The 26,348-nt window shown below is 40.2% G+C and overlaps 1 protein-coding gene across 5 annotated transcripts in view; it reads left to right on the top strand.

The window, feature by feature from the left end:
• itsn2a (intersectin 2a) overlaps window positions 1–26,348 on the top strand; it is a 48,255-nt gene continuing 21,907 nt past the window's right edge. For 2 of the 5 annotated variants that reach the window (XM_034162858.1, XM_034162855.1), the window contains exons 1-10: window positions 1–77; window positions 9,988–10,059; window positions 18,056–18,148; window positions 18,258–18,321; window positions 18,521–18,693; window positions 19,126–19,338; window positions 20,622–20,715; window positions 23,357–23,499; window positions 23,646–23,709; window positions 26,160–26,297. In XM_034162858.1, the coding sequence (XP_034018749.1) occupies window positions 10,053–10,059; window positions 18,056–18,148; window positions 18,258–18,321; window positions 18,521–18,693; window positions 19,126–19,338; window positions 20,622–20,715; window positions 23,357–23,499; window positions 23,646–23,709; window positions 26,160–26,297 (989 nt within the window). In that variant the 5' untranslated portion in view covers window positions 1–77; window positions 9,988–10,052. Of the gene's footprint in view, window positions 78–2,550; window positions 2,648–9,987; window positions 10,060–18,055; window positions 18,149–18,257; window positions 18,322–18,520; window positions 18,694–19,125; window positions 19,339–20,370; window positions 20,511–20,621; window positions 20,716–23,356; window positions 23,500–23,645; window positions 23,710–26,159; window positions 26,298–26,348 lie in introns of those variants that run through there. The other 3 variants (XM_034162857.1, XM_034162859.1, XM_034162860.1) reach the window with 3 other exon arrangements.

Here is a 26,348-nt window from a genome sequence, read left to right as displayed (position 1 = left end):
GCCGCCCATTGGACCAGGATCGGTTCCGAGCCCAGAAGCCTGGACGCAGAAACGGCTTCGGTCTGTGGCCGGAACAGGTAAACGACTATAAATCAATTTTTACCGATAGACTTAGTTATGTTCACCAGAGTCGCCTTGTGGCTTTCCCTTGGCTGTTAAATTAAAAAAAAAAAAAGACGGCGTTTTTGGTTTGCACTACTGCGGTAATTTTGTTTTGTTTGTGTTTGTTTCCTTGAAAAGGAGAAAATAAAAGCTTCTGTATAAATGTTTAGATACAGACGTATATTTTTCTAAACGTACATCAGTGTGGGTCCAATTTTTAACAGGCACACCTGCATTAATATCAGTTTTAAATGTACAAAAATAATATATTGTTTCCATGCCATTTTCCCTCTAATTTCTTTAAAACAGGTTTGCTCAGTATGCCTTTTATTATTTTTTTTTTTTTAACAATTCTTAAAATACTTCTGAAAGATGTGTATATGAAAAGAAAACGCACAAAAAAACAAAAGTATAGCTTTGAAGTCCCTTTAGAGGGCAAAAAAAAAAGACTACCTGGAATGTATTTGCTATATTTAAGTTGGAACAAAATGGACTTTTATTCATTTAAACTGTATTATTTTGCCATCAGGTTCAGGAAATTTTCAAATTTTTGTGTATTACCTGCCTGTTAGTGTATCTTGTCCTTCAAAATTAGTTATGGATATAAGCAAAAAATGCACATTTTCACTTGAAATTTATCCAACTCAAATAAATTGTATAGGCGTTGTGGCACCTTTTATTCATGGGCCATTCTTTCATGGAACCAGAGTTGGAAAAGTGGTCAGATAATTTAGTTCTAAACACTTCAGAGTTCATCATCTCGATTTTGTCAAGTCATCATCAACTAGAACATCAACAAAAGTTGCCCTGGGGCAGGACTGGCCAACCCGAAACTATGGGAAGATGGGCTAAATCGAATGTTTTTGTTGTTTTTTTTGTTGTTTGTTTGTTTTTTTGTGCTTCCAGCGCTGGCAGCCACTTCTGGAAGTGTGCTGTATATGCTTCTGGGTTTGGAATGAGGCTGCTTGTGTCAATGGGGACCTTGCAAGACAATTTAAGAAGTGTTAATTTATCAGATGTGCACAAAAAGTCTGTAAAATTAACAAACATTTCTGGAATCATTCAACAGCTTTGTGTACTTGTGGAAGTCTTGTGCATTTTTAGATTTTCAATGTGATCTCGGTCAACTTTGACAAGTTTCCACCTTTTCATATTGCATGGAACGCATGTACTGCTCTTGCCATTGTCTTGTCAGTTACCTCTGTAGGCTGGCAAAGCAGCGAGCATGGTATTTATTTATTTATTTTCTCCTCCTGGCATGTGTATGTTTGTTTGTGGACAAGATAACTCAAAAACAACTGAATGGATTTCCTTCAAACATAGTGCACATATTACTTGGATAGATATCTAGAGGTGATTTGCTTTTGGAGTAGTTAAGTTAAAGGCCAAGGAAAACATGATCCAAAAATTACCTTTTATTTTTATATATTTACATCAAAAACAAAGATGCATAGATGGATTATCTAAAGCATGTATTGACAGCAAAATATTTAATAGATTTTTTTTGAATGACTTCATGATGAAATCACACACAGTCAAAAACACCATTACAGACAAATTTATATTTATGTGTACATTTATAATATCACATAGTTTTTGTCTCACCTGCCTATAGCTCAGGTTTGCAGAGGCTTTCAAAAAACATTTCATCCTCTCTGGCCTTACCGTTTTTGAAGCTTATTTATGATTTACGTTGATAATTCTTTTGGTAATCCTTCCTTGTTTACTCTGGGGAAGTTCCCCCCCCTTGATTATTGATTGATACAGCTGCACTCTTGCAGGGTGTTCCTGAGTTGGCCATCTTTTGTGAAAAGCTTTTTCATTCACTTGGCTATAATAGCTCCTATCTCACTGATGTACTTCACTTTAAAATATAAAACACATTCCAAATGAAATGTATGATTCTATTATTGAGTGATTTATGATCGTGCTTTCTACTCCAATTTGCTCATACATTTATCTCAATGGTCTCAATCCTGCCCCCCCCCCCCCATCCTCCTCCCAGTTCCCAGTATTCCGTCATCATAAACTTGTTTGTGTTGATGCGCTGCAGTATAGACTAATTATAGAGATTGCAGCGTGTGCTTCGCTGCTGTCAGTGAAAGCAGAATGAGGTGGTTTTCGTCTCTGTTGAAGTTGCAGAGTCCATCTTAAGTGCAGCTCCTGTGACATCTGGCCACTTTCCCAGCAGGGACTCTTGCATATCTACTTGCCAAGAGAATTACATAACATGCGCACCCACACACGCTTTCAAACGCACATTCAGTGATGCACTGAAAGTGGCAGCTGATGGCTTTTCAATGACAGTTGGGGGGAAAAAGCCATGATTGAAAAGTCAGAGTCTGCGTTGTGTCGTTGCAGACGGACAAAAGTCGGTGCATGTTTGTAAGCTGACGTAGGATGCACTGCTCAGTATGTTGTAGGAAATAAAAAAGGTGGTAATCATTGCTCCGGCTGACCCACAAATGTCTGAGAAGGATAAATGTAAGAAGGATCCTTTGTGGTGGAAGTGACCCAAATTCTCACCTGCAGCACAACAAAAGAGGTGTGTGTGTGTGTGCGTGCGTGCGTGAGGGGGAAAGAAAAACCAGGCACGTACACACATTGAGGACACACATAGGCTTCTTTCTTCTTCATGCTCGGCAAAGCTTCCTGGCTTGCGTTTTGCAAGAACAGGGGCCCCCTCTGTGTGAGGAGGAGTGTGGCTGACGCACTGATGCAGCGTGGTCCAGTTTGGAACACACAGGTGTCAATCAGCATGCAGAGCAGAGTCAAAGCTTCTCTTATTCATTTGTGGTCTCTGGGCACAAGAATGCCAGCAAAGCACTGGCCCCTAAATTTACCTAAAAGCCTCACTAAATTTAAAAACGTTAGTGTTGTGTGACATGCAGTGTTGTGGGAGCTATAAACTCATGTCCGTGGAATGTGACATGGAATTGGCTTGGATTATTATTATTTGCATAGTAGTAGTCCCACCGGACAGCTACTGCGCGGGGTTGCTCCTGGATCAGTTATCGTGCAAAGGTTATCTGTTAATTGACAACCATTGAAGATGGCCACAGAGGAGTTTGGTTTAAAGTCCAAAAATTTATTCTTTTTCTATACTGTACCTGGTTATTCCAATTAAGGATAACGGGGGTGGAGCCTAAAAAATGTGCCTCTTTTTTTTTTTTTTTTAATTGTCATGTTATCACATACAGTTGTATGCAAAAATTTTGGGCACCCCTGATAATTTTCATGATTTTCCTTTATAAATCATTGGTTGTCTGGATCAGAAATTTCAGTTAAATATTTCATATAGGAGACAAACACACTGATATTTGAGAAGTGGAATGGAGTTTATAGGATTTACATAAAGTGTGCAAAATTTTTAAACAAAACTAGGCAGGTGCATAAATTTGGGCACTCAAACAGAAAAAATATATCACTATTTAGTAGATCTTCCTTTTGCAGAAATAACAGCCTCTAAATGCTTCCTATAGCTTCAAATGAGAGTTTGGATTCTGGTTGAAGGTATTTTGGACCATTCTTCTTTACAAAACATCTCAGGTTTGTTGGTTTCCGAGCATGGACAGCCCACTTAAAATCATACCACAGATTTTCAATAATATTCAGGTCTGGGGACTGAGATGGCCATTCCAGAATGTTGTACTTGTTCCTCTACATGAATGCCATAGTAGATTTTGAACAGTGTTTAGGGTCGTTGTCTTGTTGAAAGATTCAGCCTCAGCACAACTTCAACTTTGTCACTGATTCATCAACATTGTTCTCAAGAATCTGCTGATAATGACTGGAATCCATGTGACCCTCAACTTTAACAAGATTCTCAGTACCTGCACTGGCCACACAGCCACACAGCACGATGGAACTATCTCCAAATTTTACTGTAGGTAGCAAGCGTTCTCATGGAATGCTGTGGTTTTTTTAGTTTCATCAGTACACAGCACCTTATTCCAAAATGAAGCTGGCTTGTCCAAATGTGCTTTAACATACATCAAGCGACTCTGCTTGTGGCATGTATCCAGAAAAGGCTTCCTCTGCATTACAGCGTCTCGTTGTGCAAAGTGCGCTGTATAATTGAATGATGCACAGAGACACTATCTGCAGCAAGATCATGTTGTAGGTCTTTGGAGCAGGTCTGTGGGTTGACTATGACTGTTCTCATCATCCTTTACTTCAGCCTGCCACTTTGAGCCTTAACTAGTACTGTGCCTGTGGTCTTCCTTTCCTCACTATGTTCCTCACATTGGAAACTGACAGCTGAAATCTCTGAGATAGCTTTTTGTATCCTTCCCCTAAACCATGATGTTGAATAATCTTTGTTTTCAGGTCATTTGAGAGTTGTTTAGAGGCTCCCATGTTGCCACTCATTAGAAGAGATGCAAAGAGGGGAAACATTTGCAAATGGCCCTTAAATACCCTTTCTCATGATTGGATTCACCTGTGTAAGGAGGTCAAGGGTCAATGAGCTTATCAAACCAATTTTGTGTTCCAGTAATTAGTACTACATGTATTCAAATCAATAAAATGACAAGGGTGCCCAAATTTATGCACCTGCCCAATTTTGTTTAAATAATTATGGCACACTTTTTGTAAATACTAGAAACTTCATTTCACTTCTGAAATATCAGTGTGTTCATCTGCTATATGATATATTTAACTGAAATTTCTGATCCAGGCAACCAGTGATTTATAAAGAAAAATCATGAAAATTATCAGGGGTGCCCAAACATTTGCATTCAGCTGTATTTTCCCGCATATCTGTATAGAGTTTGAAATTCTAGTATGACAGCCCAAGTTCTAAGGACACAACACTCAGAAGTTGCGCTGTTATCATATCTCTTGTGACGGTTGTTGACTCGGCTTCTTTCCTATCCAGGATGTATTCTGTTTGAACAGTGAGGTACTCTAACCACGGTCAACAGAAGATGATTATCTTGTATTTGAAACTTATACACCTCAGGGTAGTGAAGTGTTGTGTTTAGGGGTGGATGAGCATTGGGTAAATGTTCTCATACAAAGTGCATAAGGGAGGCTAAATACAAATGAACACATGCAGATCTGACAGTTATTGAAAGAAAACTACTGTCAACTGTTTTCTAACCCATTAAATTACAATTAGCCAAGATTAGAGTATGTGGCCAGATATGAAATGGTGAGTTCAGTCTGTTTGTTTCTAGAGGAGGCTTGAATTAGTAACTCACTCCCTGTCTTGACACCTTTGCACCACGCACCGCTTTCTGAAAATCTGCAATTGCTGCAGATGATCACAATAGCTTGGTATAAAATTGGTCAAGAAAAATGTGGTCTGAAAACCTTTTAAAATAAAAAAATCTCAACAACCGAGAAGCCTCGATGGATGATGTAAAGCATATACCAGCAAAATATTTGAGTGATTTAGTTTGAAGTCACACAGAAGCTGTATGATGAACTCGTACATAGTCCAAAACACCATTATAGGCATATTTATAAGGACTTGTACATTTATATCTTTGTGTTGGTTGTGCAAGTGTTTGTATTGGCATTCTGTTGACTTTTAATTTTATTATTTGGGTACATGTAAAACTCCAAGTTACTCACAGTGGGTTTGGCAGAAAGTGTAGCGATGAAAACTGCAAATACATAACTGAATTTTCCCCTAAAACGTCTACATTATTTGCCAGAGACTTTAACAAATGTGCAAATACGGGGGAAAGTTGTCTTCCATTCATGTCTATCCATGTTACTTTTACTTTCAAGAGCCGCACCACACTTGTACTTCAGTTGAGTTGAGGGCAGATGATAAACAGAGGATTGTTTTACTTGGTTGAGGTACTGAGCTGTCTGAGTGTCCCCCAGCTAACGATGAAAGATGGCATGGCTAAACATTGATTGGCCTTCCAGATATGGTTTTGCTGTTGTCTTCTAATTCCGGCATTCCTGGTGTGTCCAAATCACTGAATCTAGCAAATTGGCCGCCTTTGTCGGTAAGGAAAGGTTCACTGACCTTGATGTTGTGGTTGATTGTATGATCTCTGTGGAGTCCATGAATATGCTGATTAGAGCACTTGTGGAACTGAGGAATCAGAAAACTTTGATTGCACATTCTTAAAACCTCATATTTAGCCTTACCTTGGTCTAGCCATCATCCTTGTTGTGGCTCTGGTTGTCCTGCAAAGTGCAAACTAGTAATGTGTCAAGTAGTATGAAAGTTACTCCCTCTCTTTATTCAGGAGTGTGGTTTTTCCTTTTGATAGGACGGCATTTGTAACACTCATTTTCTAGGACCCAGCATGTCCTCCCCATTCAGATTGTCATTTTCTTGTTTTACTGTGGTTGACATCCAGCTTTGTGGTGCATAACTGCCCCTTTCTGCTCCAGAGTGTTGCTCACACTCTTTCAGATCAGTCTACAGGAGCAGCTTGTCACACATGTAGACCGACAAGATGACAGCCACAAGACTGTTATCTTGTGGATGTAAATGATAATGCAGTATATTATTTATTTGTTTCTTTTATATAAATGGAAGGTGGAGAAACAGACGAAAAAGGTAAAAAAAATAATAATAATAATTTATAATCCAGAAAATATGGCTTCTTTCACTTGTGTTATAAGTGTGCAGACCTGACATAAAAACATGGATTCAAAAATTACAGACTGCACCTTGTCAAATCCTATAGTTTTACTTGTGATGTTGCTGGGATCCAACACTTAAACCCTAAGTTTTGGATGGAATAACAGGTTGCATCTCTACTAATAATTTACATGTGTGTTTTTGCTTGTTTGTTTGTTTTTTAAGGGATTTGTGTTTCACAGCCTGGAATCTTGATATTGTTTGTCATTTTCTATTTTAGCGTAAGCTTACACAGACACACCAGCTGATGCTGTTAAGTGCAAGCACACACACGGGACGCAGTGAGGGGTTCGTTTGTCTTAAGTAATTGGCAGCGTTGGTTGTGTGTGTGTGTGTGTGTGGGTGTGTGTGTGTGTGTGTGTGTGTGTGTGTGTGTGTGTGTGTGTGTGTGTGTGTGTGTGTGGTGTGTGTGTGTGTGTGTTGAATTGATTTATACCCCAGCAACCACAGCCTCTCCTTCGTGGGAGAAGATGGAAAGGGGAACCCAATAATGAAGCAGCAGTGTAAAGCGAAGTCTGGGAGTCATTTAAGGAACTCCCACCCAATGAGAGACAAATTAGAAATGGAAGATTTGAAATCAAGAAGGAAGTGAACTGCAGGAAGGATTTGGTGAAGACGGACAGGATATTGTTTTGAGTTGAACTAGGAGAAGCCTAGTTCTTCTGCTTTTAGATAGATAAAATGAGCAATATAGTAGTAAATTAATGAAAAGATATGTTTAATCTGAACCCAGAACAACAAATGGAGGAAGAACAAACATGAGGATTTAAGTTTAAATTAGGAGAGCGCTTGGAGAACAGACCTCTGCCAGGTCAACCATGATTAACTCCACGTGCCAGCTGGAGTAGTTTTCAATTTAGATCTTAGTGTGTTTGTGCATGGTCAGTTCTTTGAGATGTTAGAAGGCCACTGCTTAAAATGCCAGGAAACTGTGAGGAAAGGGGGAAAAAAATTAGAATTGGATCAAACACTGCCTCAAAATTGATTTAACTGTATTCGAGGTGCAACAATTAACCGATACAACCTGAAAATCAGGTTTTAAAGTACCGTAATAGATATGACTACACTGACACGCTGACCCCTGAAATTGTTTAAATATATATGAACTAGTTGATGGCTCAATGTTAAAATTATGAATGCATTTGGTTGGGCTTGTTTTGCTGTTTCTTCTGTGTCTTCAAATGCTTGTAAAAATTCAAAGGTCAATGTGTGGTTTTCACAAGACTCGGAATGTGAACTTTGCCTGCAAGATAAAAACAAAATCAACATGTCCAGCTGTGGTAGGTGGTGTAATGGATCAATGTACCTGTTTGAACTTTACATTCAGTTCACAAATTCATACTGGTTCAGATCAGGAAAGATATGCTGTGCTAATAGCAGGTAGCTTCTGGTTCTGTTCAGTGCCAAGATGCTGCAGCACAGTAGTAAAAACCTCGAGAAGGTCACTGGTTTTTCACAAAATATGTATTTGAAGCCAAGCAATACTACATTTGGCTTATTCTAACGTACCGTGGAAAATGGATGTCTGTAGATTTGTTGGATTGCATTGCGTAGTCATTCCAAAATGAAAATTGAGCCCGTCCGATATGGATTTTTTTTAGGCCGATTGCCAATAACGATATTTCGATGAAAAAATGCAGATAATCGATAAATCGGCTGATTTGCCGATAGCTGATAAATCAGCTGATTTTTTTTTTTTTTTTTAATGAATAAAATGTTCTTTTTGGACCCTTAACAAAAAAGGTATGAGCTAAAAGCTGAAATACAATTTACAAGTTATTTACAGTTTAGTAAAGCTTGGTCCCAGCCATCATATACGACGGTGTCGGCCCCAGAGGGTTAATGGCGAACAACAGTAATTCCCAGAACCCTTCCAGACAACCAGTGAATATAAATGTTTCAACCTCTTAGCAGTAAATGAAAGTTTTTCATGCTAGAAATAAGGTCTACACAACGTGGGCTTAATATACAGCGTGACCGACTCAATGAAGCACATTTGAGAAATTACTACATAAACTGAGTTAATCAAACTGAGTTGAACTGAATTGGGAGAAATGTGGGGTGAATGTAATCACAAAGTTATTACAAACAACATCCTTATAAACTTGTATGCTTTTGTCAGCGGATCAGTGCAGTGTGACGGCGAACTACGGGGGCTGGTGATGAACACATTTAAGCAGGGGTGTAAGCAGCTCTCAGTTGAATGGAGTCAGAGCTCCATCTACTGGACAAACTGTGCAAGGACATTTTACATTGCCGACAAACATTATTTCAGTAACTGTTCTGTTGACAAGAAATTGTCGGCGTTCTGTCGGCAAAAGTTCGGCCGATAGTGAGTACTCTGAAAAGGGCTTATATCGGTCGGGCTCTAAAAATTATCGTGTCGAGATGTGTACGGTTATATGAGAGAGAGAAGAACAATCTCATCACAAAATGTCAGAAAAAAAATCCATCAATCAGTTTTGAGTTATGTGCACACAAACAGGTGATCATATAAGAATACAGGAACACTTTAGATATCCATCTGTAAGGGCCAACAGTCCTGTTTAAGTGCCAGTAGGGCCACTGTTCCTCCGAACTCAAAATGTAAGAAAATCCTCCCTGACTGGACATCTCTGTCTTCAAATGCTGTCCTCTGCTTATGCACACAGACAAGCAGACAATTTGCCGTTTTTCACTTGTCTGCTGCTGCTCACAGCGTGCACGGAGGTGCAACATAAACCTGCCTCTGTTGTTTGCAAAAAGTAACAAGAACACTCAGTTTCTTGACCGCCGCCCACAGTTATCACTTTTCCACCGCTTCTGAGGAAACAATGCAAGTTGTTACCTAATAGCTTGATTATGGAGATGCCCAAAGAAATCTATCTGCCCAACAGAACGGCTAAAGAACGGCTCAATCCTGATCAGTTCATTTAGATGGTGAGACACTTGGGGGACATTTAATACTCATGCCATGCATGATCATTACATGATGTCTGTCTTGTGATCAGCAATCTATAAGAGAAAGGGGAGGAGCCAGAGTGGACTGTATTGAGTGGAAAAGCCAGATTGTGTGGTCTCCATCCTCTTTGTTTCCTCTCTTTTATTTGTTGGCAGTTTTGTGTGCCTTCCTTGCATTGTTGAAAAGGGATTTTTCTCTCCCTCTTGCCCTCACTGGTACCTCTTCTGTTCTCTTCCTTATTCACTCAGGCTCGCCAGCTCTCCTCGCTTGGTTATGCATCTGTGCGCACACGCACACACACTTACTCACATCTTTCTCTCTCTCTCTGCAGATGTCTGAGAGCGAGCCAGCCGAGTAGAGGACTTACCTCTTTGACTGTGCGCTCCTCCTGCAGCCATGAATGGTAAGAACCGTGAATTTTCTTCACAGCTTTTGTGTGATGTTGTCTTTGTGTGGTGGGAAAATAAATAAATAAAAGGTGATTGATGGGAGTCAAAGAAGTAAAAATGCAGGTGGCGCTGACTACTAAGCGGTTGTGTTGTGCCTCGTCTGTCAGACCTAACCTCTGCTTTCCTCTTGCACTTTCGTTTCCTTCTTTCCGTCATCCTGTCAAGACTGAGCGGTGTTGTTGATCCTGCCTGCAGTGATGAAATGTTTTGACATTTTTTGCTCCCTTTGTGCTGCACCCATGTCTTTGTCTCAGCCGTGCATTGTCGTGCGTAGCGAAGACGAGACCTGGAAACCCAGATGGTGATCGTGCACAGTATAAAGTATAGCAGGTAGACGGTCTCTGTTGCTACTGCGTCTTGAAGATGATGCAACGGTCTTTTGATCACAGAACAGTAGTTGACACGCTGTATTTAAAGATGCAGCAAAATTTAAAAAGTTTGAAGTGATATCCTCTCTGGTAATTATGCTATTTTTTAATATCAAAAAAGATATATTATGGTTTTTTCCAAACCCACTTATTTCAATTAAATGTCATGGGGGACCTGGAGCGTATCCCAGCGGTACACCCTGGACAAGGTGCCAGTCCATCACTGGGGATATAAATTAATTTATGTGCTGAAATGTGATTTATGCAACTCTTCATTATGCAGAGATACTTTATTCAAAGCAATTTATGAAACAGCTCTCTCACCTGGTCAAGCTTACAACCAAGTTTTCCTGAGTAGCGACGAGGCATAACTTGAACGTGAAAGTTGGTTAAACTTGTACCAGCTTTGAACATGTTCAAAAATTTTCCTGACTAACTCATGTTAAACTCGGGAGAGTCCTGCATAGCTTGGCTTTCATTTTTAATGCAACAAGTGGAAAGTCTTTACGCCAAGCTTTCTTTTCCCACCTGTGGTCTTCCTTTGTGGAGTTAGCATGTTCTCCCCGTGTTTGTGTGGGTTTCCTCCAGGTGCTCCAGTTTCCTTCCACATTTAAAGGCATGCATTTTAGGTGAATTGGAAACTTTATAATTCTCCAGGTCTCCCTTGCAAAAGAGATCTCGATCTCAGTGAGACTGACCTGGTCAAATTAAATTTAAAAAATGTAACTCTTGAGTCTTCTTGAGTTTCTGAAGTTGGGTAGACATTTCCAGAGTCATGATCTTAAGCTGTCTGGAGTTGTGTAAGAGTTATATAGAGGTTGTGCCAGGTTGCTGCTTGGGGAAAATTTAGCACAACTTGGCATTGCTCTGGGTCAACTCGTTCTCATTGTGAAAATTGAATGTCAAGTATGAGTTTGCCCGTGTTGTCAGTGCCGCCTGATTCTGTTTTTTTCTCTCTGTCCGAGGTGCGGCTCCATCCAGAAGTGGGAATGGGTGTCTTCTTCTGCAATGGTTATGAAATAGACGGGATCTGTGGACCCAAGCCACTTCAGCCAGCCTCCTGTCCTGGACACCAGCAGGGACTCCCAAAATTTCTTGTATATTTGTATTCTCAAGTGTGTCAGTAGCATCGCCCAAACAGAGGGTCACCCCTTTGAGTCTGGTCTGCTTTAGGTTTCTTCCTCAAATCATTAGAGGGAGTTTTTTTTCTTACCTTTCGCCTGTGTGCTTCCTCTGGGGGTTGGTAAAGTTAGACCTTGTGTGAAGCGCCTTGAGGCAGTTTTGTTGTGATTGGGCACGATAGAGAGAGACAGAAAAAAAAATGCTCAAACCAGTATGACTTGTGCTGGGCTATGACAAATCCATGGTGGTTCCTGTCTATCACAGGAACTACTGTGGACCTATTGAGGCTTTGATGGAAAACAATCTCCCTCAATCCCCTTAACCACAGTTGTGCCACACTCACTCCTATGAGCTTGTATATTATAGCAGCTGACAGCAATATCCTTATTGAGAAGTGTGTTTGGATATCAGTTGTCCATGTTGTTGGTTCCATTTCCAAAAGGGCTCTTGTTGCTGTATAAAGTACACTTTTTATTTCCTCATTTTGATGGGAATGTAATCCTGCACTCCTGAAAATAGCACTATAATCCATCTATGAAACAATGGCACCCTTTTAAACTAACTTGTGCAAGTGTGTTCATTTGAAAACATATTTCTTCTGTTTCTCTGTTTTCTCTAACTTCTGTTATATTAAATACCTTCCACGTAGGGTGCAGTGAATATGCAGTATCTAGTCCACACTGCACTCTCACTTTAACAAACTCCTAAATCTGCTGACTACAGGCTCGTCTCTAATTTCATCCAATAATTAAACACCAGAAGCAGGGGAGACAGAACCTCATCTGCACATGATGGTTTGCTTCATTGATACATATGGGAAGCATCAGAATTATTATACTCTCATTAACCTTGCGATGCAACTCTACAAAACAGGAAATCTAGCCATGAGTCTGAAAAAGCCAGGTGGGTGTGTGAAATGATTCTGGAGGTGTGTGTTTGTGCGCGTGCGCTCCCAGGGAAGTAAACGCTGCAGTGTGCAGGAAACATAAATCCACTTCTGTCATCTGAAACCTGTTGTCTGCAAGTGAATCTTTTGATATGTAAATATCTGGCAGCAGTGTTGTGGTTTCTCTTAGTATACTGGTGGTACTATAGAGTATATGGAGGTTTTGATTTAAGTATCTCCGAAGGAGTGTTGTGCTCCTTGACACACACACACTGATGAGGGAAAAGTAGAAATGTGATGCATTTGTTGTCGCGTTACATCCCACAAAGGTGACAGTTCTATTAGGGGATATGGCACTTCCCTTCTCTTATGCTTGCCAAATAGTGGCAGAATTGTGGAGGTTTTTTATTTATTTATTTTACATTCTTTGCCTTACTGCTATTGTCTAGATGTGTGTGTGTGTGTGTGTGTGTGTGCATGCATGCATGACCAAACATGAAATATGAGGTCATGCATCAGTTCAGAGCAAGACCCTATGGTCTTCTTGCCTAAGAAGCGTTGCATTGGCCCACTTCTTCAGAGTGTTCAGCCCTTGCTCATGCACATGCTCCATCATCCAACAAGTCATGACACGACAGTTGCATGGCCATGCAAGCCCCTAGTCCCAAATGTACTGTGCCAAATATCACTCCAGGACACTTACAGTAGCTTGTAAATGAGGGCTGTCGGCACAAAAGAGACGATGTGAAGAATACTCTCACATCTGTGGGAGATTAATTACTTTCTCCTCAGTTTAGCTGATGGTAATAAAACTAGGTCAGCCATTGTGAGCGGCACATGATGGGCTTTGTCAGGGGGAAGATGTTATTCCTGAATAGGCGCTGCTGTGTTTAAGGTAGGAGATCTTGAAAGCAGGCAAGGTGATTGGACAGATTTTCCTTTTGTAAACATGAGCTCATGTCTCATTGATACACTGTAGTTCATAATTACCTCCGCCAAGGAAGTTATGTTTTCGGTCGCATTTGTTTGTTTGTTTGTCTGTCTGTCAGCAGGATAACTCAAAAAGTTTTGAACAGATTTTGATGAAATTTTGTGGAGTGGTTGGAAATGACAAGAGGAACAAGTGATTAAATTTTAGTGGTGATCCGGATCCCGATGCTAATGCGTTAGCATGTCTATGGCATTTTCAATGTTAAAAGTTAGCATTAAGCAGTTGCAGCTGTCATCACGTTCGGGTGCATTTGTTTTCAAATTGTAATATTTCTTAAATTTTTTTTTGTTTATATATTAATAATCTAATGATTATTATATACAATTTTAGAGAAAGAGACAAAAAGAAATAGATCACTGTGCCAAGGATGGAATCTCTTTAGGGTCAGTGACCCTATGGCCTTGTTTAGAGAAGTGTTTCATAAATGTTAAAAAATTCATATATTTGCAGTTTAGTTGAATAATAAATTGAATTTTGTCTCTTATTTGTTTTTCCTCTATAAGCACATGCAATATCAATATCAGTGCTCAGATGACAGTAGCTTCTGGGAAAGGTGCAAGTTGCAATAAACTGTGATGCCAAGCGCTAAGGATACATGCTATCCAGTCACAGCAGATGAAACTTTTTTACTACTGAGCAAACATCATTGTTAGACTTTTTTAGGTTCAGTGATTCCACGGCGTGTAGATGTTATGGTGTCAGTGACCCCATGGCCTTGGCGGAGGTTTGCACTCTGAGTGCTTCTAGTTAGTTTTTTTTTTTTTCATGAAAAGTGTTAATATCTGATTCACAACACTCACGTGTTTTGTGATGTGCATTTGTCACCATTCCTCAGTGTTTTGGAAAATAAACAATTCAATTTAAAAATGTTTTTAAACTGTTCAACAAATTTAATGTATTGTGAAAATACACGATTGAGTGCAACCCTCCGTTGTTAAAGTCAGACTAGCCTGTTATTCAGCTTTACCATCCGAATATCTGAATTATTTTGTAGCCGTCTGCCTGTGTTTCAGCTGTCTGTATCACTCATCTAGTTCCTTCCATATAAAAACAACTAAACAGGTACCGTAAGTACAGTTAAACCAGGATAGGATTTATTAAGTTAATTGATTAGTCTACTGATTCTCAGCTGCTTACAATCAGTAATGATTGGTAATTTTTATTATTTTAATGTTTTGTTTTTGTAGCTATTTTTTAATTTCTGTGTTTTATGTATGATATTTTTAATTTAGGTTTGTAAGCACTTTATGTACGTATACCTGGAAAATTCTGTATAAGCAAATGTTCACTGTTTTTGGTAATTGACTGTTTTTTAGGCAGTCGGCAAACAAATATGTTAGTTGGAGTCCTGTGGGTAAAATGTAAGGATCAGATTTGTCATGTTATGTACAATAATGTAAATGAAAATCTGACTGTTCCATGTGATTGTTGTTGGGATTAGTTTCATATATATCTTTATAGTTAATGATCAACTCCAATGCATATTTTTCATCCCCCTTAATTAAAATACAATTGAGTGTGATTTGACTCTCACAGCCTCACACAGCACATTTCACTTCATATTTAATTTATGGCCGACCCTGAATGCACCTCAAGATATATGCAAGAGTGGAGAAAAAGCTGATTAGACATTTTTATACATTAATCATTGTCAGGTGTTGGTTGAGCAATGTTTTATCTGAGGGCCTAATCTCATTTGAAATGGAAATTATGCAGACTTTTTTTGGTTGGTGAAGTTAAGAAAAAAAAAAAAGACTGTTCTGTATGCTGAATTAGCATTTATGCTTTGGGGAGTTTCAGGGTTTTGCTGGATCTATGTGATATGGGTGGAGCACTGACTGCAAATAATGTTTCTAAATATAATTCTTGCACTTCTATCTAAATTATATCGTCATTTTATTATATACATATATATAAAATTTATTTAGTGGTCACAAAATGCAACAAGTATCAAGAAAACATGATCTGTTTGCATTTGAGGCAGCTGCTGATACAGATTTATAGTCTGTAATGTGAATGTTGTGTACTGCAGTGCCGAGTTGATTTTCTATTTATTTCACTTGAAAATATTTGTAAAATTTTTTGCAACTCATAATTACCCTCCACACTTGCAGTAGCATGGGGTATTGCGACTACTAATGTGATTTTGTGCAAAGTGACTCTGATACAGGTGAGATAATATACATTAACCTTTTGTTGGAATATTCCTTGCATGAATGTCTCCAGATAATTACATTTCTGAACAGAATTGGTCAAAGGTTAATGTTGTCAAAAATAAAGGAAAAGCATTTTACAGGCTTTTTCTACAATGAATAGAACTAGAAAGATGGTGTAAAGCTTATCAAATGAAATATGATGTTGTAGTATGCCCCAAAATATGATAGCGCGCAGTGTTATGTGCACACTCACGGTATGCATCGCTCCTTTCAGACTTCACTTGCTTATTTTCCACTTCTGCTGTTTTCACCCTTTGCAAAGGCTTCTTAAAAAGGTGCAACCTGTTATTCCGCAGTATTGGCATACGATTGCGTATTTGTTGAATGTGATCTTTCAGTGGAAAAGCATTAAAATACAGTGAGGAAAATAAGTATTTGAACACCCTGCGATTTTGCAAGTTCTCCCGCTTAGAAATCATAGAGGGGTCTGAAATTTTCATCTTAGGCGCATGTCCACTGTGAGAGACATAATCAAAAAAAAAATCTGGAAATCACAATGTATGATTTATTTATTTATTTATTTTTTTAATATAATTTATTTGTATGTTACTGCTGCAAATAAATATTTGAACACCTACCAACCAGCAAGAAGTCTGGCTGACACAGACCTGTTAATTTTTCTTTAAGAAGCCCTCTTATTCTGCACTCTTTACCTGTATTAATTGCACCTGTTTGAACTTGTTACCTGTATAAAAGACACCTGCTCACACACTCAATCACACTCCAACCTGTCCACCATAGCCAAGACCAAAGAGTTGTCTAAGGACACCAGGGACAAAACTGTAGACCGGCGCAAGGCTGGGATGGACTACAGGACAACAGGCAAGCAGCTTGGTAGAAGACAACAACTGTTAGGGTTATTTATTAGAAAGTGGAAGAAACACAAGATGACTGTCAATCTCCCTTGGTCTGGGATTCCATGCAGGATCTCACTTTGTGGGGTAAGGATGATTCTGAGAAAGCTGAGAACTACATAGGAGGACCTGGTCAATGACCTGAAGAGAGCTGGGACCACAGTCACAAAGATTACATTAGTAACACATGATGCTGTCATGGTTTAAAATCCTGCAGGGCAGCAAGGTCCCCCTGCTCAAGCCAGCACATGTCCAGGCCCCTTTGAAGTTCACCAGTGACCATCTGGATGATCCAGAGGAGGCATGGGAGAGGGTCATGTGGTCAGATGAGACCAGAATAGAGCTTTTTGGAATCAACTCCACTTACCATGTTTAGAGCATGAGAACAACCCCAAGAAAACCATCCCAACCGTGAAGCATGGGGTTGGAAACATCAAACTCTGGGGGTGCTCTTCTGCAAAGGGGACAGGACGACTGCACCGTATTGAAGGGAGGATGGATGGGGTCATCTATTACAAGATTTTGCCAAACAACCTCCTTCCCTCAGTAAGAGCATTGAAGATGGGTCATGGCTGGGTCTTCCAGCATGACAATGACCCCAAACACACAGCCAGGGCAACTAAGGAGGGGCTCCATAAAAAGCATTTCAAGGTCCTGGAGTGGCCTGGCCAGTCTCCAGACCTGAACTCAATAGAAAATTTTTGGAGGGAGCTGAAACTCGAAACCTGAAAGATCTAGAGAAGATCTGTATGGAGGAGTGGACCAAAATCCCTGCTGTAGTGTGTGCAAACCTGGTGAAAAACTACAGGAAACGTTTGACCTCTGTAATTGCAAACAAAGGCTACTGTGCCAAATATTAACATTGATTTTCACAGGTGTTCAAATACTTATTTGCATCAGTAACATACAAATAAATTATTAAAATATCATACATTGTGATTTCTGGATTTTTTTTTTTTTTTTTTTTTAGATTATGTCTCTCACAGTGGACATGCACCTAAGATGAAAATTTCAGACCCCTCCATGATTTCTAAGAGGGAGAACTTGCAAAATCGCAGGGTGTTCAAATACTTATTTTCCTCACTGTAGGTCAATAAATCTGGAATTGGGTGGCACTGGAGTGGGAATGAAACACAGGGAAACGCTACGTTCTGTAAAAATGTTAAGTTATTCTTATCAATATTTTCACTTGTTCTTGTGGGTACAGAGGTCCGAACACAAAATTATGTCTGTAAATACAGACTTGCCGATGCTTAAATGCTTAATTGGAGAAGTGATATCATGCATGCCTGTGATTGCTACATGTGTAATTTCTTTAGAATCTTGTATTTTTCAGGGTGTTGCTGACAAATAAAGGTTTTCCTCTATCAAATGTTTCATTGTCTCACACATTGATAGCTTTTAAGTCCTATTTTATAATTGCTGTTGTGTATTATTTTAACCTTACATCAGTTTAAAGAAACAAATGGGGAAGAACTTTAACATGTTTAGAATTTCTCTCTAATTCGTCCAGGTGGAGCCAACGTATGGGCCATCACTCCGGAGGAGAGGGGGAAACATGACAAACAATTTGACTCCCTCGCCCCAAACCTCGGCTATGTCTCAGGTAGACTTTCGAGGGGCACTTGATCTGACAACAGATACCCTGCATGTGTCTGCTACACTCAAAGTGAATTTCTCTCCAAAAGTGTTAAATGGTTTTTGTTTTTCTGCAGGAGAACAAGCCAGGAACTTTTTTCTTCAGTCTGGCCTTCCTGCTTCTGTCCTGGCTGATATCTGGTAAGAAATCAACAGCAAGTGGGTCTTTACATCCAGTGCTTTGTTTCTGATGGGGATTAGGTTTTCCCCTGCAGCCCAGTTTGGAATTCTCCTCCTTCACAGTCCGCCCCACCCAGTCAGCGTTTTGTGTGAGCTCTGTGAAATTTGTCGTCGCCTGAAATTCAATCCCAGTTTATCTCTCCTTCCCCCCTCCCTGAAGGAACCTAGCTGACACGGACAGCGATGGAAAGATGGACAGACTTGAGTTCTCCATCGCAATGAAGCTCATTAAAATCAAGCTTCAGGGGAGGAGCTTGCCTTCGTCCCTTCCCATGGTCATGAAGCAGCTTCCGGTCTCCACTTCTGCTTCAGCCATCCCTTCATCACGTTTTGGTAAAAAATACATAGATAAGTTTACAATCTCATTCCATTTTCACAGCTGCTGCATTTTAACTCCGTAACCTCTCTTCTATTACTTGTTTTTCCTGTAGCTTTGTAATTTGGTGTGGTATTTAAAAAAAAGCCTATCTCTCAGAATTCTTCCAGAATATTATACACCCCTTAGTCCAGCTGATGGTGGTAATGCACCAAAACCTTCTTTGCCAATGAACAACGGTTCAGAAGAAGGAGAGGAGGAAACTTTATGCATGATGTTTTACCTTTTGTTATTGCTTTCTCACAACTTAGCTTCCAGGTTCCCAAACTCACTGTGTTTTTGATGTAATTTTTTTGCAACATCCGGTTTCTCTTGTTGTAAAAGGAAATTGAGACACACATACACACACTTCAACTTGTCATTTCAACCTGTGCCTCTCCTCCTTGTAGGAATGGGTTCCTTGCCAAACCTGTCAGTTGGTTTGTCATCCATGTCAACCATGCCCATCCTAACACCCATCCTGGCTAACCCCTCCATGCCCTCTATGCAACCCCTGGTGCCAACGCCAGTGGCTCCACCCCTGATCCCCACACTCGGCAGTTGTGGACTACCCAACGGCAACATCAGTTTCCTCACCTCACCATTTGTTCCCAACAATGCAGGTTGGTTCTCCAGTGGGACTCATCTGCAGTTTGGAGACACGTGCCATTGAGTTAATAGATGTGCAGTTAACCATCCAAAAACAAACAGTGGTCAAGGAGGCGATCTTATGTCATGATACTGGAGTTTATGTTCTGAACTGTTCAGTGTTGCAGAACCACTTTGTGCCTCTATCGTTAATGATGGTGGTGTGTGTGTGTGTGTGTGTGTGTGTGTGTGTGTGTGTGTGTGTGTGTGTGTGTGTGTGTGTGTGTGTGTGTGTGTGTGGCCGGGGGGAACACAACTGCTGCTAAATGGCATCGATAAGCTTTTGTAGATTTACAGAAAGCATTACTGCTGCGTTTTCACTGAAAACAGATGTGCGTATGTAAATTTGGTATAGTCCACTGGTCCCTAGTGGTGTTGTCAAGAAATTAATAAATAAGAATGCAGGTTTATATCCACAGATTTTGCTAGAATATCTCGAAACACAGGCGGTACTTACCTTAACCTGCATTGCCGTGCCCAACTTGTGCAAGACCTTAGTGAAGTATAATGTACAGTAGTAAGTTTCATGAAGACCCATTATTGCTTACACATTGACCACACGGGCACATGTGCATGTTGTTAAGCATTTCCTCAACCTGGCCTGCCTTTGGCAATGCAGGTTAAAAAAACAAACCAAAAAAAACTAGTCAGATATAAAAAAAAAAAATTAACAATAATCACCAGTGCTGTGGGTGTGAGAGGGATGGAAGCTGCACTGTGATGGAAGTATGAATCCAAAGTGATGGGTTTCTGTGCAGTGATGTCAGTGTGATACGCATCCGTAAAATGTCAACATCGAGTCAGATTTAATCCCCCGTTTTCATTTTTCACACCCTCCATCTGTCTCTTGGTTGTCCTGTACGTTTAACTGGGAATACTGGTGAGTGTTAGTCTTGTTTTGCAGCTTTGCCTGTCTGGCTGCAGATGAAAATATAACTGTGCTGCAGCTCGAGACCAGCTATCTTTAGTGCAGCACTGTACGTGAGTGTGACTGCTTTGTTTTTATCCAGATGTCAGTAACCTTGCTGCCGGAGCTACATGTGCTGCGACTGTAAAGCGTGACTCGATAAGATTAGATGTACACATGTCCAAGGGCAGCCGCTTAGTGCACAGCTACAGTATGCTGAAGAATGATTATGTAAGAAAAGTGTGCATTTAGACTTGTGCATAGGAGAAGGCGCACACATTCCAGTCACATTTTCTCATGTTGCCTTCTGCTTGTCCCAGTGATATTTGACAATCGCACTGTCTTTTCCAGCACTCCCCGTCTCTGGTTTTTCATCGCCTATGGTTTTCTCTCCACCCACGGGCATGTCAAAGGCCAACTCTCTTCTGGACTTGGGATCCAGCAGGTGAGCGACTGTTACTGTAGGTAATTCTAAGAAAAAGTGTAGCAGTAAAAATGAGTAGCACAGTGTACAATAGAAGCTGTTTAGTTCTTGACTAGCTTGGAGTGTTTTTGGACTGTGTGTGGGAATGCAGTGTAATAAGTTACTAGTTATTCCCAAAGGTTGGTTTACTTTGTTGTGAGACATCTGGCCTTTACACATGCATGCACACTGGGATGCCTTTGCACATGCACAGCTTTTAATCGGGTGCAAAAATGACTCAACTTAAAGGGGACTTCGGGGTTGTGTTGAAGCCACATTTTAGGACAAATTCCGTATTTTCGAGCACAACCAGCCCATTATTCCAGCGACGATAAAGAAGCTGGTTTTTGCAGGGTTGGAGATCAGAAAGCAGGAAGAGATGAAGTAGATTACAGGGAGAACAGGAAGTGCATTTTGGAATCAGATGTTCTAATTTGGCAGCAGGAAGTTGAATTGTTTAAACTTTAGAGTCGCGGATGTTAGCAGAGAGCTGAATGGCATTCCTGCAGGGAAAACTCACTAATGCTATGAGGTTTAGATCTTTTTATGAAAAAGGTTTAAAAATGTGGTTAAGTGCTGCATGTAAAGCAAAACTTAAGAATTTTGGCTGTTTATGTTCTGGAGATATTTTCTTTTTTTAATGGTTTGTGGATTTATTTACTTCAATACTAATGACACCTGAAGTCTCGATTTTGGTCAGATGGAATACACCAATTTGACACTGAAATATCAGTCTGCTGACCTTCTCAGCAGAAAAGCCTTTCAAAAAGTCGAAGTGCATAATCCTTTTGACAATATAAAGGGAATTTGTGCAAATTGGAAAAGAATGTTTGTGTATAAATGCTAGGGCTGGGAAATTAAGCAATGTTTAAAAATTCTTTTTTTTTTTTTTTTTTTTTTTTAATCTTATGATTCTTGATGCTGTGCAGTTTGTGTGTATGTCTTTGTCTACATGTGCACCTTAGCTGTGTTGTGTGCCTTATTGATTGTGGGCTCTCTGGCTGCATTCACACACCATCTAAACTGACCTGAATCTGACCTGTAACTGCTTGTAACACAGATGTGACATTTCTTTTTATCATTGTTTGCCATCTGTCGAATCCCCTATTCCACACCTTGTTGGGACTATTTTGTTGTGTACAATGAATAAATGATTAATCTGTAAATTCCATATTATGTATTCCTTTTGTGGCAATGCCTGATGAATTTGGTGATTAATTTTATGCATGTTTTTTAGAATTTTCCATATCTCATGTGCCTATGAACCAATGTTAAAGGGAATGAGAGATGGTTATTGGAGGGGTTTGGCATCATTATTGCCTTCACAGTCAGTCGTTCTTCTGCATCCAGTTGCATTTTAACCTCTGCTGCGGTCAGTGAGCATCAACACATATACACATGCAGTGTTCTTTTTATTTTATATGTTTATTTTTAGTTGTCATATTCCTGAAACTTCCACTATCTCCAAAGGAGTCTGGAGATAAAGCACATGACAATAACAGTATCACAATTGTAAGGAAATGTGTAGGAATAAAGAGTATAGTTGTCAGGCACTGCAAAGTAAACGTGTTCACTGCATGAAGGTGACTGGTAGTTTGGCCGACTGCTTTTATTTAAAGAAAAAGAAAGGGGGGATGACACAATGCAACCATTTATTTTGGTGCAAATAATTGGGTATATGTGCAGCTACATTAGCATCCTTTCAATTGAGCAATATTGTGATTAAACTGTAAAATATACAGGAAGAAAAATGAAAACAAAACACTACTTTTCAGTGTGAAGCCACTCGATTTTAAGTGTAAATGTTGGGATTTTGAGCTTTAAACCTTCCAGATTTTGCAGTGTGCACACTTTCACAAAGAAAGAGCAAGCCTGTGTTGAGGGCAGTTTTGTGCCATTTCTATAATGATCAGAATCCCAGAGTGGTCCTTGAACCATCTCGTGGCATTTTTGGGAAAAGATCACAGTGGTGTTGGTTTTCATTCCTTTGAATGGTTCAGTGCTTCATTGAAAAAGTCCTGACCTCAAGAACAGGGAATGTTTTCTTCCAAGAAGGCATCCGTAAGAGTAGAGACAGTCATGCAGGTTGAACCAGGAGCCACACGGATCACTTGAATGTTCCAGTCCAAACTCTGGCATCTTTTTTCACATCACATTGCTCCTATTGTCTTCAAAACCATAAGAGGGAGTTTCTCTACCCTCAGTTGCATCATGGCTATTTTTCCCCTTTTTGATAGTTTTGCAAGTCTCCACCCAACTATAATAACACAGACGAAATGCATTATTCTCAGCAGGATATTGTCACCCAGCCTGTGCTGTAGCTGCACAGACGTGGTTTGGGATGCAAACAGATTAGCTGGTCAGTGTGACCTGACCGTACAGTATTGTTTTGTATCACTGAGTCCATGTGATCACTCATACCAGCGTCATCTTCATCTGTGGCTAATTAAGAGCTGAGAAATAGCACAAGGGAGTCTCGTGGTTGTAATTAGTGGTTGTAAGTAAGGATTTGACGATCAAGAACAGCGGAAACATTTTTTTAAATAATTTCTCTGGTGGTGATAAGGGGCATGTGTTTGTAACAAAACACATCTCTAAGTTTCTTTTTTGTCTTTATTCTTAGCTCAAATTCATCCTCCACCACATCACTGGCCAGTAACTCTCCTAAGATGGGTTCAAGTGATTGGGCCGTTCCACAGGCCTCAAGACTCAAGTATCGCCAGCAGTTCAACACGCTAGATAAGCTCATGAGTGGCTACTTGTCAGGTGGGTCTCAAACAGTTCTTTGCTCAGGAGTGGTTAGTCATTTTGCACTTGTGATTGCACTCAATCAAACCAGTGCACACACCTTGAACGTGCATGGTTTACTGTGATTCTTCTACTGATACATCTGGAGAATTTTTGCTTTGCAGGACCTCAGGTTAGAAATGCACTGATGGCTTCCAACCTAACCCAGACTCAGCTCGCTACCATCTGGTGAGTATAAGGCGTGACTGTTATTTGTCATGTTATCACTCCTTAGGGACATGTAGTGTATTGATACTGTCCTTATATGGTGGATGCGGAAAGTATTCATAGCGCTTCACTTTTTCCACATTTTATTATGTTATTATAGCCTTATTCCAAAATGGAGTAAATTCATTTTTCAAAATTCTGCTCACAACACCCCATAATGACACCACGAAAGTTTTTTTTCTTTTGCAAATTCATTAAAAATCACATGCATATAAGTATTCACAGCCTTTGCTCAATATTTTGTTGATGCACCTTTGGCTCAATTACAGCCTTGAGTCTTCTTGAATATGATGCCACAAGCTTGGTGCACCTATCTTTGGGCAGTTTTGCCAATTCCTCTTTGCAGCACCTCTCAAGCTCCATCAGGTTGGATGGGGTGTGTTGGTGCACAGCCATTTTCAGATCTCTCCAGAGATGTTCAATCAGATTGAGGTCTGGGCTCTGGCTGGGCCACTCAAGGACATTCACGGAGTTGTCCCACTCCTTTGATATGTTGGTTGTGTGCTTAGGGTCATTGTCCTGCTGAAAGATGAACCGTTGCCCCAGTCTGAGGTCAGGAGCACTCTGGAGCAGGTTTTCATCCAGGATGTCTCTGTGCATTGCTGCATTCATCTTTCCCTCAATCCTGACTAGTCTCCCAGTTCCTGCTGCTGAAAAACATCCCCACAGCATGATGCTCCCACCACCATGCTTCACTGTAAGGATGGTGTCTGGTTTCCTCCAATTATAATGTCTGGCATTCACACCAGAGAATTCAGTCTTTGTCTCATCAGACCAGAGAATTTTGTTTCTCATGGTCTGAGAGTCCTTCAGGTGCCTTTTGGCAAACTACAGGTGGGCTTCCATGTGCCTTTTACTAAGGAGTGGCTTCCGTCTGGCTACTCTACTATACAGACCTGATTGGTGGATTGTTACAGAGATGGTTGTCCTTCTGGAAGGTTCTTCTGTCCCCACAGAGGAATGCTAGAGCTCTGACAGAATGACCATTGAGTTCTTGGTCACTTCCCTGACTAAGGCCCTTCTCCCTCTGGCTCAGTTTAGACGGGCAGCCAGCTCTAGGAACAGTCATGGTGAATCCAAACATCTTCTATTTATGGATGATGGAGGCCACTGTGCCCATTGGGACCATTCCAAAGCAGCAGAAATGCCTCTGTGTTCTTCCCCAGATTTGTGCCTCAACAAGCCTGTCTCAAAGGTCTACAGACAATTCTTTAGACTTCATGCTTGGTTTGTGCTCTGACATTCACTGTCAACTGTGGGACCTTATATGTAGACAGGTGTCTGCTTTTCAACTGAGGTTACTCCAGGTGGACTCTAATTAAGCTGTAGAAACAGCTCAAGGATGATTAATGGAAACAGAATGCACCTGAGCTCAATTTTGAGCTTCATGGCAAAGGCTGTGAATTTCTTCATTTGTTTTTTGTTTTTTTTTTTTCATTTGCAAAAATCTAACAAAAATCTTTTTCACATAGTCATTATGGGGTATTGTGTGTTGAATTTTCAGGGAAAAAAGAATTTCATCCATTTTGGAATAAGGCTGCAACATAAAAAATGTGGAAAAAAGTGAAGTACTCTGAATACTTTATGGATGCACTGTATATTCAGGTGTCTCCCTATGCCCTCCTCCCCACAAGGAAAAAAGAAGGTGGGGGGGTGGGGGGGTGGAAGCTAGATTGCATAAAGCAGTAGTAGAACAACGTCTTGGTAATGGTGAAACTAGCCCAGCTTGGCCTCCTTGGATCATATGAGTCCATCAGTTTTCCATAAGCAGAACATTCTGCACATTGAGGGCTGGTAAATCCCAAAAAACTCCTCAGAGATTCTTATGATGGGATGATGGAAGCAATGACAGACAAAGAAATTTTAATGTTTCAGTAGCTAGAAGATAAATAAAAATGCAAATCAGATACGATAGGGTTCTCGCTTGGATCCTGACAAGGAGTTTTTATGCAGCGTACATTAACTCTGTATGAGGAGCTGCTGGGGACTCTCTTCTGAGAGTGACAAAGCAGATGGTAAATCACACTCGATGTGGTGTGATTGTGCTGCTCTTTATTAAGATAAAAATCTCTCCTGATGCGGTTTGAGCAGCAAAATTAATGTGGGTCTATTGTTGAAATAAAATTGCTGGGTGGAAATGGCTGTTTGGTGCCATCAGCAGCAGCCTGGTGAGGGGACGAGCTGAGTCTGATGAGGGAACATGCACCATTGGAGCACTACACATAAAGATAAATTATTATGGTATTTGTAAATGCTCTTTTGAAAATTATTGTGGCAATCAAGGACAAATAATGATTTTTATTGGTGCTAAAATTCTTAAGGAAATGCTCTATTGTGCAGTATTAAAGCAAGAGGTTTTTAATGTGTTACGATGTGGCTCAACATTATAGTGTGTGTATGTATGTACACAGGACACTGGCGGATGTGGATAAGGATGGTCAGCTTAGAGGTGATGAGTTCATTTTGGCCATGCACCTGGTGGATATGGCTAAAACGGGCCGCCCTCTGCCACTGTCACTGCCTCATGACCTGGTTCCACCTTCTCTCAGGTAACACATGAACATTTGGTTCCTTGTTGGATTTTTTTTTTTTTAAGTACA

This window comes from Thalassophryne amazonica, chromosome 21 (assembly GCF_902500255.1).
Source record: "Thalassophryne amazonica chromosome 21, fThaAma1.1, whole genome shotgun sequence".
Classification (NCBI taxonomy): domain Eukaryota; kingdom Metazoa; phylum Chordata; class Actinopteri; order Batrachoidiformes; family Batrachoididae; genus Thalassophryne; species Thalassophryne amazonica.
The sequence above is the reverse complement of the archived record's forward strand: the minus strand, read 5'-3'. Positions and strand labels throughout refer to the sequence as shown.